Source organism: Saccoglossus kowalevskii, chromosome 4 (genome assembly GCF_978046115.1).
Source record: "Saccoglossus kowalevskii chromosome 4, keSacKowa6.1, whole genome shotgun sequence".
Lineage (NCBI taxonomy): Eukaryota > Metazoa > Hemichordata > Enteropneusta > Harrimaniidae > Saccoglossus > Saccoglossus kowalevskii.
In genome coordinates, this window is record NC_140644.1 from 23,347,825 (window position 1) to 23,366,585 (window position 18,761).

Here is an 18,761-nt window from a genome sequence, read left to right on the forward strand (position 1 = left end):
CTTCATTAATAAACGGAGATTATTCTTTTCGCTCCTGTGTGAACATAAGTAAATTGTTCATCTTAGTGCAGTCTTTGGAATCGCGCAAAGGAAAACTAAAGTTTTTGGGAGTGACGCATGCGCAGTACATTGGTTACCGTCAATTTTCATCATTTGCCTGTCTCCACATGTCATTTAGTGGAGCCATTTTGGCGCCAAGTCCCGACCGATATGCACGAAGCTGTTATTAATTATATGTTGCTGGCAACAGTAATAGTCGCTCATAGATAATTGGTAAATGATGCAGAATTTGGTAGCATTCACAAAATATTCGATTATGCTTCCCCAATCACACAATTACACACGACAAGGTGGAAACAGTGGTAAAACGTTTAACGGCATTGTGTGGAAGAATCCGAGGTCTTCTGTGATGAGTCATTAAGACTTTTCACTCAACTTATTCCATTCTTAGGACCTCCCTCATCAAACAATGTTGGCATTCATGCAGAACTTTTGTTCCATCTCTGTCGGGAACTATTCGACGTTTATTTTTAAATGCTAGTCTGAAAAGAACTTGTAGTCTGTAGTGGGGAGAACTGAACGTATTCATGGAGTAAACTAGTATAACGTTGGTTGTTCAATGTCTGGTGGGTCAGTATTGGAAATATGAACGAAAGGTTCATTTCGGGTGGTGAAAAATTGCTGTGGACGAAGAGAAAACAGTTCTACGACTGTATTATGTAATAGCATTCCAGCTCCTTAGTTTCAAATGAGAAACTCCTAACTCAGAAACAACATTTAATTATAAACCGTATTTCTACTCGACTAGAAACCTTACTCCGCATGGTAAACGGTGGCCTCGTGCAAGTTTCTCGAATTACTGTTTAACCTAGTCACGTTATCGTTAGATGTTTTAACTGCCTCAAATAAGTGAAGTCTAACCTTTGAAAATCAAGAAGGGCTGAGGACATGAATGGGCAGAATGATTCCAACTGTCCCACAATATCTGTACATGACGTTTTGTATCTAATTTCGTGGCTCCCCAAAGGGTTTTGCGCCGAAACTTGGTTTCAAGATAATTGAATTTGGGCATATGTTTGAAGACTTTTTTTTCAATTTCACTCGTCGCTTCCCATACCGTATACTGTAAAAGAGTTAATTACATATTCACTGGGTTTTAATTTCGCTAACTGAAAAATGCGCCAAATTAAAACCCAGGGAATATGTACAATTTAGCATAGAACATATTATCTAAATGATAAAACAGTGAATTTAAACTCAGTGAAAATTAGCAATTTTACAGTATTTAGTAAGTAGGCATCAATATACCTGGGCATAGTATCATGATCGCTGGCTGATTTACTGTAGAGTATTCAGCTTGCAGGTGTTATCTGTCCCGGAACGTGAATTGGAATGGTTGTAAATGCAAAGATAAAACTGACGGCCTGTCACGCACATATCACGAACACGCCACGCGGTCGGTCCGGTCGCACGTCGTATAGCAGGAGTGTCGGGGACGATACGAATCGAGACTTACTTCCACCCCTCCCCCTATTATAGCGTAAACAGCAGAATTTACGAAAAAATTACAGACAAAACATATTGATGGAGATCCAGCATGAATATATTAATAAAGCAGCGGAAACGCGTTAGCTTCATGTCAGATATCTTCATGACGTAAAAGATATAACGCAATTATCAATGGTTAATGGTTAATTCATTATATATGTATATAGTGAAATGTTCATGTCACCAAATGCAGCATATAGTGAAATTGATTCGTATTTGTGTTTGTATTTGATTTTATTTGATGCGAAATCAAAAGGCAAATTTACAGGATCCTGACAAAACAATAAAAAAACAATCAAACAAGACATCACAAACAAAGATTCACCGTGACCACTCAACTGCTGGCAATAATGTTTTCGTTCAAGCTGCTGTGTATCGAGAAGTCACGAAAACAAGAACAATTTCACCTTCATGAAAAATATCTGGACTTAAGAAAAAAAAAACGCTTTAGAAAACGGTAACTGACGCCAACTCCAATGATCACTGAAAACATTCATCTGTGACCGACCTCCGCCCACTATTGTGATAGCGGGCGCTTCAAGGCCACAAAGGGTTATCCTTTTGTTGAATGTACAGTAATTCGATGAATCTTAAAAGGCTAAAGGTGAGCATATTTGAGGGTGTACTTGTGACTGTCAGTGAAGAATGATGATTAATGTAATGGAGCGAACTTTTCCTTTCAAGTGAAAGGAGGGCGTTGAAGGGTACTAGTATCAGGCGAGTGCATTGCACTTCTTGGACAAAAATACCACCACGTCAGAAAGACCAGAGTTGTACTGTAAAAAAAAAACTTTTATTGAAACTATTACTGAAAACTGATGATTAAACTAAATTGCAGTATATATAGATATTTAAAACGATTACTCGCGACATGAGGATGCAAAAGTAAAAATAAATTTGATTGCAATAAAAACATGTTACGAACAAACTATACTATTGGCAGTATTTGTTTTATGGTTTTGTGTAGAACGTTCAGGCTGTCGAACGTAATATGAAACAAAGGACCATGTTCGAAATTCATAAATTTGGAGAAAAAAAATCAAATAACTTGAGAACTTGTCCGAGGGATCTCCTGGCCAAATGAAGTAAGAGCATCACCAAATGAACAGCATTTGGAAATACAGTTTATTCAAGTGTATTTGTAAGATATGCGTTGAGTATACAGTATATTGTCTATCAAAAATTTACTTGGTTAAAAAGTTGTCATACTAGTACTGTAGAATACTTTATTTTAGCTTGGAATTAATTTTCGCCGAAGGAATGTTTCAATGAAAATAAAATCCAGCGAATATACCTTTTTCCTATATTTTACATTCAACTTGTCAAAAATCAGTGAAAATAAATTACATACAAAGCATTAAAAATGTCTTTTCAGCGAAAATCAATTCCAGCTAAAATAAAGTATTCTACAGTACTTGGTATACGTAGAAATAAACTTGGTTCAAACTTTGTAATACTAGTAGTTGGTATGAACGTCGACACTGGAAATTAGAAAAATATATATTTTCTAGTACCTTTGGTATGACTTTGAGTTTTTGTATCAATAAATGCGAATCATTGATTATTTTATTGAAATTTCGACAGACACCGTGGCGCCATTTGGTAAACGCAATCACCAACTGTGTATTATGATTTGATGTTGAGTAAATAAACGTGGGCGAAATAAATATATCATAAACACAAGTGTGGTTGCGAGGTAACTTCCGTTCCACTTCCGGTTCAATCGGCGTATGTCGCAGCGTTCCGACGCGATAGTGTATCGAATGCGTAATACTGGAACTCATTTTACAGGTACCAGTATTCACGGCCGTGTAAGACACTAATTCAATGACCTTGAACTTTGAACGTTTGCTTAAAACCAGGACACCGAGACGGGCACCAAGAAGGGGAGGGCTTACTAATTACTTAATATTTCATATTATGAGAGTAGCTTATGTATACTTTATTATTATTTTTTGATCTTTATAGTATTTCTTGTGATAATCAGAAAGCACAAACAAAAACACGTCGGAACATTTATATACAAAAACTGTATTAAAAACGGAAATAGAAACACAGATTGTTATTCAACGCAGTATTTTGTTTTTTGTCCCCACACAGTTCAGTACTAGTTAGATCCGACCATGTTTTTGTACATTCACGAGCAGATCATAAAAGCCACTAGTAGAAGTAGACCTACTGAAACAATTCCTTTCGGACAGAGAACAGACGTACACCATCTCTTCCTTTCCACCTTAATAAACATGAATCAAATTTACTGTAACCCTCCGTCTACAAATTTACCGTACAAAGTCGAAGGTTGTCTGATAATGCTATAGTGCGTAGAACGAGGAAGGAAAACCAATGCTTTTCACGGGATGCACTGACCGAATAAAACCCGGAGGTACTGGTTCCGTTTCAGTACATTCACCCCAAACTTTCACGTGAAAGTATTGACATAGCGGTTGGTACGTACGTACAATGTGGTTTGCAATTTGGGACTTGACTGTCAACTTACGCCACTGCAGGCGACTTCGCGAATTTATTTACTTTTGCGCGAAAACGCGCGTATGTCTGTTTTACTGCCGCTGAAGTCGGGGCTGCGGGTCGATTGGTAAATGTGACGTTTGTCATCTCGTTGAAACATATTACTCAACCCGCTGCAAGTAAGTATGCGTGTTTGTACGACTTTTTCTAGAACGCATCGAATCTGTTCACTTCAAAACTCGTTTCGGTTTGATGTTGCCGACAATAGGTAACAAAAAGATAATAATCTCCATTTGACGTCAGGTATCCACAACAAAACCTCAATGTTTCCATAGCCCTGTCGCCTGTAAATACTCAACTTTTCTCATTGGTCGGTTCCGGGTCAAAAGGTGATATCCTGTCCGTTGATTGGTGGATATACTGAATGACGATTTGACATGATGAATGGGTAAAGGTCGCTTATCTCTCTTATATGGAAGTTACCCGCCCACGTAAGTAATTTGTTATTCTAATTAGCTTCCTTATTTGGGAATGGAATGTCGTGGGCCGTAGCTGAAAAGAGCTTAGACCCATTTTACCAAACTCATTCATAACTTGTGAGTGATATCGTGAGCATATCAAGTTCAGAAAGCAGAAACGAAGTTTATAAACTTATACCAGCGTAGTGCACTCTGGGTTAGCAGGATGGCGATGACTCTCAGCGCTATCCCTGAAATATCGTTATTCAACGAGGAACCCGTGATTACGGACTTGGATTCGTCTTCCCAAGAACCCGTGTTTCTAGTACCAGATACCCCAATGGACCCTGAAGAGTGGCAACAGGTAAGTTTTTTTTTTTTTTTTTTTTCCCCGCAGAATTTCTTAGTCGTCTCAATATTATATATATATTTAAAATTAGTCATTAAAAAATTATTACCATACCATATTACCATATTTATAGTTTTATCCTATATATTATCGTTATATCTCCGTGCCAAGTATATGTTGTAGTTCGTTTCACGACGTATATAAGTTGTCAACAGTTTTGATGATGAACGACCGACGTGTTAAACACGTGTCAACTGGTCCGTTACCATGACCTGTTGCCTTGAATTTTTTTAAACAGTCTTCGATTTTGATATACGAGTTTTAATGGTACTTTACATGGCCACACAAGAGTCTTGTGTGTTTTTTAGTTTATGGTGACTGTTTTCCCGCGATACACTTCGATGTGTCACCGCTAACTGACAGGCATTCCGACACGCATCCATTACAGCTACGTAATCCCATTATGTAGCAACACTCGAACTGACGAACAACCCCCGAGTCATGAGTTTGAACTGGGAAGTACTGGTTCGCTGGCAACAATAAATAACACATCAATGAATCGACGTCACACAATAAGTGTTGATGGTTGTATATGGATACATTTTGGTACATTTCCTGTTCTATTGATTGTTTTAATTTGGGTTGAATCAAATCAGGGAATTCCCGCGTATTTTTTTTCAACAGTGCGCCATATGTCGTAGCAAAGTGAATGCCTTTCTAAGAAAAATGGATTGCAATATCAGAAATTCACTGGATATGTATGAAAACAAGTAAAACTTGATCAAGAGTCATCGACCTTAGCTAGAAAGAAATATATAAACTACATGTGTACGGATTAGCTATGTAATTAATCGGGGTGTCATGTTAGTCCATGTACTTAGGGTCCTGCCAAGCGAAAGAAGTGAAACAATCGTTCAGTTGTGTGAATGCTTTCTGCTTTGAAATAAAAGACGCATGAGTGACCCTGAGCATACCGATGTAGTAATCCAGTCAGTACCAGTCACTGCATTGCTAGACTGTATTTATCGTATGTGCTATCTTAATATCTAACCCAACTACTAATGCCTGTGTCCGTTGGTTTGTTGTCCCCAAACATTTTGTAAATGTAAACACATTTACAATTGCCTCACTGTCAGAGGGACTGAGGTTTCATTGATGTATATAAAGTGTGGTTCATTTCCGTTACATGCGAGATGTATGTAGACATACATAGTACTGTGGAGCTAAAAAAAAATATTTGGAGGGGGGGGCATAATTAAATTGGTGTTTGCCTGCAAAGCATGATTTTGTTTGGACCTTTTTTAAGCTCCATGGTGGTCTCGGGTACATTGCATGTGTGGTGTAGGTGCGAGTGCCAAGAAAACTTTTATAGCAAGCGATTTGTTTTTCTTTGTTGCCATTAATTTAATTATTATTAATTTGTATCGTTTATAAACAGACTCGTGCTGAGCTTGACAGGTATCTGTGGAAGAGGGAACCAGCCACACCAACAGCACCTACAACAACATTTTTCAATAATAACAAAAAGATTAGAAGAGAAAGTTCATCAGTTGTGGATGAATTTTTTGAAGATCAACAACCCAAGGCACAAGTAAATGTCAGCCTCAACTTTAATCTAGTAATACCAGGAAATTCCCTTTATAAACAAAGTCAAAACGTGGACAATAATGCCAATAACGTGGACAGTAAAGATCCTAAACTCAGTCAGCTTTATTGGAATAATCACAGTACCAATAACACAGTTAATTCAAATTCAACACCAGTGACATTATCAAATTTGCAAAAAGTTGTTGTAAAGAGCGAGCCTTTGGATTATCCTTCCCCTTCCTGTCACATGACGACGTCGACCGCAGGTGTTGTCATCAAGAAGGAACCCCAACCTGTTAGCAGTTGTCAGTACACAACGCTTCAAAACTTTCAAACATCATCAAACTACACATACGCAACCTCGGTACAGCCGTATTTGAATTCGCTGAACGCTTGTATGCCGCCAACACCGCCAAACTCGCAGCCAGGATCACCGGGTGAACAAATGGTTGGGAATTATGAGGCTCAGTTCCGACCACCGCCACCTTATCCCATGTTCGTTGCACAAGGTGGAAATACTGTGCCATGCTCATCCCAGAACACAGTAAGGTACAACCGAAAAAACAATCCAGAATTGGAAAAACGACGAATACACTTCTGCGATTATCCCGGTAAGTCTATTAACAAATACTGGAAACAACTTTCAATTTGACGCATATTTTGCCCTTTTTTCAAAATAATGTCTTAATGTAATGTACCGGTAGTTTCAAAAATCATCGTGTGGGAACATGCTGCGAGATGGAAACTGTTTCTTGTGTGAAAACAGTTTTAAAATTTGATAGTTGTCCTTGTGCAATAGTTATAATGTATAATAGCATAGAGGTGAATAGCTTTCTGCTGGTATTGCCTGTAATTACTAACTACTTGTAGCGCATAAATAAACCAGTTCAACACATCCTCTTTTGAAGAGACTGGTCTTAAAAAAAATCCTTTATATTTGATAGGCCTTTTATGTCAGTTCCCCTCTAGGGATATTGAATGACCTTTAAAACCAAATTTAATGAGCTCAGCCTTCAGAAAGGAAACCCAGTATTGTCTAAATCGGGTCTTGAGGGATGATCTTGTTTCGTATTAACTTTAGCTAGCTTTACAAAAAAATACAACCTTCCCAGTGGCAGTTTTGCTGATTTTTTTTTTTGTGTGTGTGTGCAGCTATTGGGTAATATCTTGCATTCCCACACTTAGATAACTGCAATGGTTTTCTTATTGGTGGTAAGTTCCCACAGTCAACTATGCGAACTCCTGCCGGTACTGGTTGTTGTAGGTCCCTGACCTCGCCAGCAAGTTGAATTCTTTTACAAGTTACGTATGAGTGGTGCTACCTCAGCTTAAACAATTCCAAAGTGTGTTTTTTTTCTGGTTTGTTTTCATACTCAAGGCATTCCGCCAGTTGTTTCAGGAGTTTGCAGGTAAACAACAGCAGGTGAACTGATAAACTGACAGTATTGTCTTTAGCTAGCCAGGCTTTACACGTCTGTCTCTGGTTTCAATGGGGAAAGCGCTAAAATGCCCTTCAGTCAAGCAGATTAAATTCATCATAGCAGAGAGAGAGAGAGCCCCCCCTCGAAGTTAATGGATTCTGTTGATTAGCAATGATTTTAAACTTTCAGCTAGTTAGCAGCAATTCCATATGATGCAAGGCATACAATAATCACACCCCCCCCCCCCCGACACAATCTTGTTTGAATTGGCCAGGTTCCACTGAAAAGAATTCTTTAGCTTGTGTTTAGAGACATGGCTTGGATTATCAAGGAGTTCATAAAAGCACTTGTACATAGAGTCATTCACACGCAAGACAAAAATACGAATGCATGGCCGAGCCTCGAAGGCAGATAGTTTATTTTAGAAATTAGACGATTTCCAAAAGCCTATTGGCTTTACTTTTTAAAATATCATGTGATTGATATAATTTGTTCTCAATTCTGCACTTTGCTTATTTGGCTCGCTGCCATTAGTACTCCCTGCAAAATTATATTTTGATTTTGATAGTGAGATTTTATTTTATTCCTTCCTGAAAATGTGTAGATTTGCGAATTGGGTTGCGTATTATATGGATAGTTTGTCTAAAATCTGACAAGCTGGAAAAAATTCAATTGGAAGGGAAAAATGAGCTATAACTGGGGATGACACACTCTCTGAAAGGCGGATATTACATGTATCTGATTACAGTGAGTGGGTAGAAACAGGTTATGGTTGAGAAATCTCATAGCATAGCTATGGAATGAAATATGTCTCTAGTCAGCATGAATCAAGTAATTCCCACAATCCCTGGAGTGATTTTAGTTTGCACTCTGATTAACATGGCTTGAACTTATTTACCCCCTACCCTGGGAATTCACACACACAAGTTTCTGTGATCCCTGCTTCCACTCTCAACCCTATTAGTAGTGGGGTTGAGTGCTACACAATTCCTGATTGCTGTGAATCGACCAGTATTTAACAGCAATTCAGCGTTATATTCAAGTTTCTCAATAGCAGTGACAAGAAAACAATACGGCCATCTTCGGTATTTGTTGCTTAACAATTCACCTGTCTTGAAGGTCCTCGATTGACCTCTAAGGCGCAATGCCCCCGCTTTTGATGTACACAGGTAGCCATGGTGAATGGTGATAATAGAAAAGTGGTTTTGTTTTGTTTGGTCTCCTTGCACAAAGTACATGTTATTGAGATTGTCTTTTTTTTTCTCACGATCTGCAGGTTGTATTAAAGTCTACACGAAAAGCTCTCATCTAAAGGCACACCAGAGAATACACACGGGTGAGAAACCATACAAATGTTCATGGAATGGTTGTCAGTGGCGGTTTGCAAGATCCGATGAGCTGACCAGGCACTTTCGCAAGCATACAGGTGCCAAACCTTTCAAGTGTAAGGTCTGCGAGAGGTGTTTTTCCCGCTCGGACCATTTGTCGCTACACATGAGACGCCATCAAGACAAGTAAACCAAACTTGCGGCAGCTATAAGACAATCCATAATACCCCATAATAACAAATTGGACTAAACCATTTTGTGGATCAAGGGGTGCAAAGCATGTGACTATAAAACTTATTGACCATTGCAAAATCTCCTTCACAAGAGATGCAATGCAAACGACATATCAAAAACTTCAATATCTTTGACTAATATTTTTTCCATATCAAGTCTATTCTTTGAGATATTTTGATGTCTATCCTTTCGCTCTGACACACTCAAAGTCTGCGATTTATGAAAAAAGTGTTCATGACAAAAACAAATTTATGACTGTTGAGTTGTTTACAAACTGCGAGTGAGGAAAATGTTCTCTACTGAACATTTTTATCCTACATTTTGCCGCTTCAAAAAAATGCCAAATTTAGGTGCAATGCTTGTGTATAACTTTGACAGTACTTAAATTGTATATTAATTAAAAAAAAAAAAAGAATAAATAAAAAAATTTAAGTTTTCTTTACCTAAAAGTAAATTTGAGCATTTTTTAATGTTGGTTATAGCATAAATGCACATATTTTCATATTTAGTTGTTTTTTATCTGAATGCTCTCTTCAATATTGCAAGCTTTACATAAGCAAGATGACAAATAGCCGAAAGACAGGCTAAAGCACACGTATATAATTTTGCTGGTGCCAGCTATTTCAACCAATTATGCTTTTGTATAGTGTTTCACATAAGCACAATATTAAAGACCAAACACAATCAATTTATGACTCAAATTTTTACAACTTCTAGGACACAGTTAGGTTTTATAAACAGTCCTAGTTATGCAATGAATTAAATTGTAAACTCATGTATTTATTTTTAAGACTTTTTTCATGTAACTGTTTTGTCTTGTCTTTTTTTTGGAAGTCAATGTACTTATAAAGTACATTTTATTTGAATTGTTCATGAAAAAGTTATATATATGTATATCGTATAGACTGCAAGATATTTGGGGAAGAGTCTGTTCTTTTTTTGCAGACATTCAATCATTGTCGAGGACACCTCTGCCATTTTTTCACTTAAATATTTTTCTTAAAGAGATATTTTCCTACAAGATTTTTGTAATTATCAAAACTGCAGATGATTTGCTGCACAAGAGAAATTGTACTAATTATCATATTTTCATTTAAAATAAAGAATGGAAATAATTTTAAATTTAGTTGTACTTTGAATGCAAATGTGTGTGTCTGATGTGTGAAAATGCATTTTTCTCCAACATTGAATGGACACAAGCTATTTTTAATGTCCAGTCAAAATAACTAAGTCTTACTAAAACACATGGTGATAAGTCATGTAGCATGCCATATATTTTTGAGAACAGCACACAAATTCCTTGAAAATAATTTGTTTGGTCTAGATGCTGTTTGATAAATTTACTTCCTGTCACTGTGTGCATGTTCATTAGGTTCCATAAAAGTCATTTGGACATGGATTGAAAAATGTGAAGAAAAAAAAAAAGCTCATGAAAATCTGGAAACTGTTTTTTAGTCTGGCAGGGAGAAAGTAGTACTGTGAAACCACTAGTATTTATTTCACTATTTTGAACAATTTCCCTGAATTTGGTAAAAAAACATAGAGTTCTATTGTTATTTGTGTTCTCAGTGCAAATAGCGAAATTAAAACACAGTGAATAATTAATGTGTTTACAGTACTTGTTCCTGTTGCCAATTAATATTGTCTGTTTTAGATAAAAAAGTATTCAGCACATTTCCAAGCTTTAACCGTCTTCAGTATATACCGTATTTGCTCTATTAGTAGCACATCCTGACATAATGAATGAGGTGTTGCTAGGGGGATAATTATTGAATTTTTTTGTTCATATATAATAATATATAGCAAATATGGTAATAACAAAAATATGCCCGATTAAATGAAAGGTGATGACCTTTTTATTGCCTTTGTATTTGACCAAACAAATTTGTTATTGTTCTTAAAAGTAATGTTTGCTGCAAAGTTTACTAAAATAAAATAGCTCCATACTTATACCCCCTTCCCAACATGCATCATTCAAACAGAGTGCACAGATCAGCAACAAATATATTGTTAGGCCTATTTCCTTATCAGGATATCACAAGAATTATTTTCATTTTTATTGGGACGTGAGTAGAGCCTTCAGAAACGGTTAGATTTATTTAAATGAATCAAAACGTGATAGAAATGCAATAAAACTAACATTGTGGTCAAAATTTTAAGTCATGTACTTCTCCGAAACCTTGAGTTGATAGCCTCGACCCAAGAGATAAAAATACAAGCTACCTGGTAAACATGTTTGTTATGGCTTGATTCCTATCAGTTCAACTGTTCAATGACACCTAGGCGACCCTAAGCCAATTTAACCTAAGCTTTAAATAGATTTCACCTTATTTACTGAAAAAAGTTTTGTTTGAAAAAAAAAAAATATATATATATAGAGAGAGAGAGAGAAGACAAACTGGAATCCTTCTGGGATAAAGACTCTGAATAAACATGTATTGTCAAAACATGTTTGTGGCATGGGATGCCTCATTAGTATCTCACCTTTGCATTTCAAACAAGACATAACTTTTAACAATATGACTGCCCTTGTGTCATCTGCACTGTCCCTGAGGAAGAAGAATGGTGTACCACTCAGTTAAGATGCTGGGCTTGTTTTGTGAGCAAACAGAAAAGAAGTACAAATGTGCCGTTCAGTTGGAAAAAGCCAAAAGGTGAGGAATTTCAGATTTCTTAGACGCAAGAAACAATAGGCATTACAAAGAAAGATAAAATGCATTATATAGTTTTGACAGCATTTGATAAGATAGAAGAAGGAACAAGCATGTTTTTTTCTTTATTGTAAATCTGTCTCACACTGAACCTGTGTTCAGGTGTTTGTACGTGCATGTCTTTTTGTATTCTTTCTATTACCTGGTACATATATCCGATAGTAGCACATGGATAATGTATATTTCAGTTTGGTATATCAGCACAAAAGTTGCAAAATGTTTTACCAATAAAGTTATTGCAGGGATCCTGAGACGATTACACCAAAGTCATCATAAATTCTATAATTGCTATCAGTGAACCAGTTTGCACATACCTGAAGGTTATTCAGGAAAGTGCAATGCATAACAATTTCTTAAAGCGGGAGGGTCGTCACCTGCACACGCACGGGAATTGAGTCTCAAGCGACGATAACAACACACACTAAAAATGCAAAGGCTCATGGGTAGATGCTTGTTTTTAAACAACGACACGTTATGGCCATCTGACGCATGTGCAGATGACGACACCTCCGCTTTAATTTATTTTCTAGCAAAACAATCAAATTTAGTTTTTCTGAAGGTCAGAAAAATCATTGCATGTGGTCTGTATATTGAATTGCTACTACAAATATGAACCAACAGTGCAGTCATAGTTAACGTTTTGCAGATTTTGTGAACTTATAAGGGACCATTTGAAATCATGGGGGTGGGAGGGGGTTGGTTAAATAAAAAATTTACATGCTCAACACCAAGAAAAAAAGGTGTCGCAGGTAAAAGATGTTGGTACACAAGTTCAGAAAAGACACCTTGATGATTTAAAATGTTTGACCTCAAAGTAGTAGATCATTCATTCAAAATTCTAGGGCTATGTGAGTGGAAGATTTTTTTTTGGGGGGGGGGGGCTTGAGAGAAATACTTTTCAAACCTTTCTGAAAAACTGAAACAATTAAGACACAATGAAATTGTTTATAGTCAAAGTTTGGTAAAAAATATGAAAAAATATCACTTATTATGAAAACAAAATAATTTATCTACTGCACTTTCCAAACCCTCCAGCATATCAAATGGTCCACCCCTTAGATCATAATAGACTCGTACTGTTCAGGTTTGAGTCATGACTTGGTCACTTATATATTTCAATAATTTGATGTGGAGAAACTTGAGATATATTTTTGGCTGTAATGTCAATTATAAATCACACATTGAAATCTAATCCCAGTGTAGATATAGTGAGTTTTTTTTCTTAGAACTGCATTGACTTGTGAGAGAGTCTGTATAACCTCAGACCACTAGACAGGCAACTTGGCCTTTAACAATTGGACCAACACTCACACTTTTCAAATCTTTTAAGAATTAGATATTTAAAAAAAAAAAAGTTGAAATTGTACAAAGATTAAGGAAGTGTTCTATATTGTCGTTGCGACTGCTTGAAACAACATTGTTTTTGAAAATTAAGAAAACAATAAAATACACTTATACATACACAGGATAGGAATTAATATCAAACAAAAACAGTTTTCAACAAATTTGAGATTGCCAGTGAGAATGGCAGTGGCATATATGGCCAATATTTGCTTGTCCTATAGTTATAGCTTTGCATATACATTGTCATAAATTAATTGAAACAAACAATCTGTATTAAAGGAGCAATATTTCTGTAATAAATTATAAACTTTATTACTCACTCTAGCCTTGAACTTAAACATTTGCTACGTGTTCTGACGGGAATTTCGTAGAAAGATACATTAATTAAAAAAAATTACAGTATTTTGTAAATTTCGTACTTATAATTGAGGATATTCAAATCGAAAATGACTTAATTTCATTCCTCATCCACTCACTTCCTGATTTCCCATCATGCATTTGGATGTCGATGACCTCCTTTCACGTGATTGTAAGTTTTGCTTTTACTTTCTTTAGTTGTTGCTTGTCTCACTGGTATGGAATTTTGATTGACCATGATAGTGTTTTAAACCCTGTAGGAGGTTAGGTCATTGATGATGCCCTAATTCTGAAAGTATTATCTTTCAATATTTTTTGTTTAATTGTATGAAACCGTTTAATAAATGACATCGACCAAGCCAGAAATGACTGAAATTGAAGTATATTAAACACTATTGTGGCCTACATTTTGCATAAAGTTTGCTGTACGAAAATGTAGCACGAAAAATAATATTAGACAACGGTTGCTAAATTCTATTACAAAAATAGATGTAAATCTATATATTAGAAACTGAAAACGGTCGCTACAAATAAAATAAAAGGAAAACGTTAGTGATGATTGAAACCTGTGTTTTTTGCACACGTAGAAATAAATTTAATTTGACAAATGAGATAATAAATGTCCAATTATACTTCACAACTAAATGTTCCAGATAAAAACACAAAAAATATAAACCCATTTTTGGATCATGAAGTTTTTTTATGTTTCAAACTTTTTGTTTCTGCTAAATTGTAAAATTTATAAATATTTATAAAAAATAAGAGACTGAGTTTGTAATCGTTCTGTCACAGTCTTCCTCTAAGAAATGTTTCATGAAATAAATCTAGGTGTGATATTTATAATATTTATAAATATTGCGTTATTTATAATCATACATCAATAGTACATTTATTTGTCATGACATCACCATTCATGTGACTTGACTGATTTAGAATTGTCCATTTCCATGTGATGATGACTCATAGCAACCAGCCAGCAACTGCTAAATGGTATTGTGCAATGTTGGGGGGGGGGGGGTATACATTGCTGGAATTGTTCGCAATATTAAGTATGAAATATTACAGCACTTATTTGGCACATTCAATAAAAAATATTAAACAGTTTACTCTGGATTTGAAGTTGTGAAAGTTGGAAAATCAAATGAGTATTTTATTTCATAAACCAAACCAGGAGAGTTAAAACCTTTTACAAGTGGTTTTGTTTGTTTGTTTTTCAAATTATAACCTTCATTTTAACAGTGCATGCATACATGTATATTTTTGCTTCAATCATTAAACATGTGACATAATTAGCTGTTCTTTACTTGTTTGTTGTCTTATGATAAATATCTAAAGGTAAAGCAGGTCATTCGCTGTGAGGTCCAGTTTTTCTGTTAGTCTGTGCGCTAATAATTGGTCTTCCCACAGTCCCTCTTAAAGGGACTGTGGTCTTCCCCTTCAAACTTGGGTGATCATGACAAACTATCTCATTGAAGATCTTTATTGGGTTATTAAATTGTCATAAACTGAGGGAGATGGAATAAGTGGCTGTGCTTTAAAAATGCTTGGCATGATCTTAAAATGGCTATCATGTTTACTCAAGCAGAATATGGATACATTTGTTGGTTTAACAATAGAAGAAAGTGATGAACAACTCTCATAATTTGTTGTAAGCATGGCAACTGAAATGTACCTATCAATTTAATTTTACTTTTCACATGTGATCACTGTTCTACCTTTCCTCCTATCTGCAATGTTGCATCATTTCATGGTTTTGGGCCGAGGGAGTAAAACTTAATGTTAACACATAACAAAGTGATAACCCTGAAATAACATATACCTGTCTGAAAAAAAGGTGATTTATCATGTATGCAAGAGCAGGCTTCTCCTCAAACTTTGCCATAAACTCAACTCTCAAGGCCAGCATACTCATGTTACAGACTGTCCTACATTCAGTGTAGTGCAGGTTACTTGTATATTGGACTTTATCCTGGATAATGACTTAGATGATTAAACTTGCTGGTGTATCGTGGTAGATGTTCCACATGGTTACTCAATGATTCATTTAGATTTCATTATCAAAACTGATCTGTTGGGACAAAATAACTTGTCTCATTCGGCCCAAGATCCAGGATCGCTTTTAAATGCTAGCAAATTGCACAACTTTGCTTCTAGTGAGATCTTCAAATTCATCACTGTACATTTATCTTATAAATCCTTGATTTCACCAATACTTTGCATACAACTAACCAGGAATCTATATTACATGAAAATAATATGCTGTGCTCCAAAAAGACTTTTAGTGAGAATATTGCACAATATATTATGTAGTATATGGTAAGAAAGTGACAGAAAAATAATGGTGAGTAGGTTTTTTAATTGCATAGGACACAAGTTTTTTGGAGAGAAATATTGATAGTTTGACATGATTTGGGGAGTGAACTTTGTTAAATTGATAATTATTTACCAGCACAATATTAAAAATAGTGACGTATACAAAACTCACATAATATCGAGGAATGTACAGTTCATTTTTTTTAATTGAGGAACCTAATTTATGTATCTATTTTACAAACATTAACTTTAATGATAGGGTGATGTTATTTTTTCGTAACTTGTTAAGACGATTTGTGACAGATTCAATGTAACTTTTTTATTTGTGACTTTTCTTCTGTGGCTTTGACTTCTTATAACTACAGAGTTCCAATATAGATTTGTTTTGCTGCATCAATTGTGACTCTAAACAAAGGTTGTTATGTTGATTCTATAATACATTGTATTTGGTTGTGTTGTTACAATGTATCATTATCAGAGGACACCAAGATAACTAATAGGTATGGATAAATACATCACTGTCAACTGTCATTGTTTATCTTGTCCAATTAAAATCACATTATTTATCAATTAACCTTTTGATTTATTAGAATTGCCAATTAGTCTTAGCATTCAGGTGATGAGGACAAAATCTTTAGAACAAATTAACAAATTTTCTTGACTAAATAACTCCTCAACATACCATGGATGAAAAAGTCCATGAATATGCAAAACTGTTCCATAGCAACCAACCACAAACAAGATCATGATGATTTATTTCACAGGGTTTTTGTTGTTGTTCATTTACTTAAAATGGTTTAACCACAGTCCCTCAACAGGGACTTACTTTGTAAATATCCACAATGAATTGAAAAGTATAATCTTCTTCTGATGAGGTATTTAACCCTTATCCTACCAACTGCCTGTTCTTTTACATTGACTTGACCAGATAAAGAGTTAAAGCCCTTCATAAAGCACCATGGGCAGAATTATAGAGGTATGGCTACTGTAAAATGACTAATTTCCACTTGGTTTACATTTCACTGATTTACCATTTCAGGCATATTCAGTGGTTTTTAAATTCACGGTTTTATCATTTAGATAATGTGTTCAGAGCTCAATTTTACATATTCACTGGGTTTTAATTTAGCGCATTTTTCCAGTCAGCGAAATAAGCTAAATTGAAACCCAGTGAATAATTAACCCTTTTACAGTATTCAAATTCAGAGTGCTAACTGGTTGTCTGTCAAATTGTGTATAAGTATATTCAGAAAGCCTACTTATAAACAGACAACAAGGGGTTGTTATTTTACACTCACTGTTACATAACAGTGATTGACAAGAGTTTATTTATTTAGGGGACTTTTACTTTTTTATCTCTGCCCTACAATCTAACTACTAGATTTTCTTGAACAATGTTAAAGTAATCATTATAAATTTGACATACAATCAATACTTTAATATTCATGTAACACAGTCCCTCAACAGGGGGACAGTCCCTCAACAGGGGGACAGTCCCTCAACAGGGGGACTGTGTTACTATAAGGGACTGTGAAGGACTGTGATTATAAACTGATGAAAAATAGATGGGTTTTTAAGCATGTAACAGTGAAATATGCAGGTTTACTGGATCCCTCATCAGAATTGTTGTCTGTAAGCTGATTAGAGACATTAATGTGATCACCTTTGTTCTAGGTCTATTATGTAGTCAAAATGGGGATTTATATAGTAAACTTCAGTTTATTTATCAACACTGTGAAACAATACGCACTAAATTCTCAACAAAAAGAAATTAATCTGCTGACTTGGTGGAAACAATAACTTTAGCAGATCCAAAGTGGATTTCCACTTTGTACACTTACCACCCATGGTGTGGTAATACTTCATGTTTATAGATAAGATCATGGACCTGGGTTTTGAAGATGCATGCAGAGTTCTTCAACATCTCTTGTGGTTTGGGAAACTCGGTGGTGATAGAAAAGAATCATTGTTAATAGGGTGTTCACACTGGTAGCAAAACTGAGAGTTTGACCCAGAGTTAATTTTGAACCCACTGTTAAAAAACACATAGGCCAGTTTAGCTTGGAGTTGGAGGGCAGGTCTCGACCTAGAGTTCAGTATTTAACACTGAGATGAGATACTGTGACTGATGACTAAATGGTGGGTTAATATATGGCATGAATGGGTGAGAACACCGAGTTCAATATAGACTCCTGTGATGTATGAACAGAGAACAGGTTTAGTCCACTGAAAGGAAAGTTTACAAAGTGATCCATCCCACGTGTAAACAAGGCTTTAGAGATGAAAGAACTGGATTCATTGAAATGAGAACTCGTCATGAATTTCATGCATAAATTTTTATTGGGGTATTGGGATCTTTATAGCCTTGTTCACACCGCTGACAAACATAAAATATTTCTTATCAGTAGGCTAAACTTAAGTTTATAGTATCTCTCCTGTAGGAAGTTTTGGCAGAAGGTGATTTTTAAGCCATTTTCACCATCAATAATTAGGAATTGACCATTTGAAGTTACGGTGAGGGGCAGAAAAATAACTAAGCATTTTGGTTACATTTTCATGCCTTCCAATGGTTTTTAGTGGTCCATCCCTATACTAATGTGAAATGCTTTATTGAATTGAATCAGTGGTGATGTATTGTTCCACAT

At 35.6% G+C, this 18,761-nt stretch overlaps 1 protein-coding gene and 1 long non-coding RNA gene across 2 annotated transcripts in view; both read left to right on the forward strand.

Annotated features, from left to right (window-relative positions):
• Positions 1-4,614: 4,614 nt before the first annotated feature.
• On the forward strand, positions 4,615-10,510 carry LOC100313643 (KLF534-like protein). Its single transcript, NM_001168104.1, is given in 3 exon segments — positions 4,615-4,836; positions 6,260-7,019; positions 9,106-10,510. Coding segments are annotated over 3 exon segments (1,140 nt in total). The 5' UTR covers positions 4,615-4,698; the 3' UTR covers positions 9,348-10,510.
• Positions 10,511-11,967: 1,457 nt separating this feature from the next.
• Positions 11,968-18,761, forward strand: part of LOC146747199 (uncharacterized) — a 49,681-nt gene continuing 42,887 nt past the window's right edge. The window contains exon 1 of the long non-coding RNA XR_014929103.1: positions 11,968-12,045. This is a non-coding gene — a long non-coding RNA (uncharacterized LOC146747199). The remainder of the gene's footprint in view (positions 12,046-18,761) is intronic.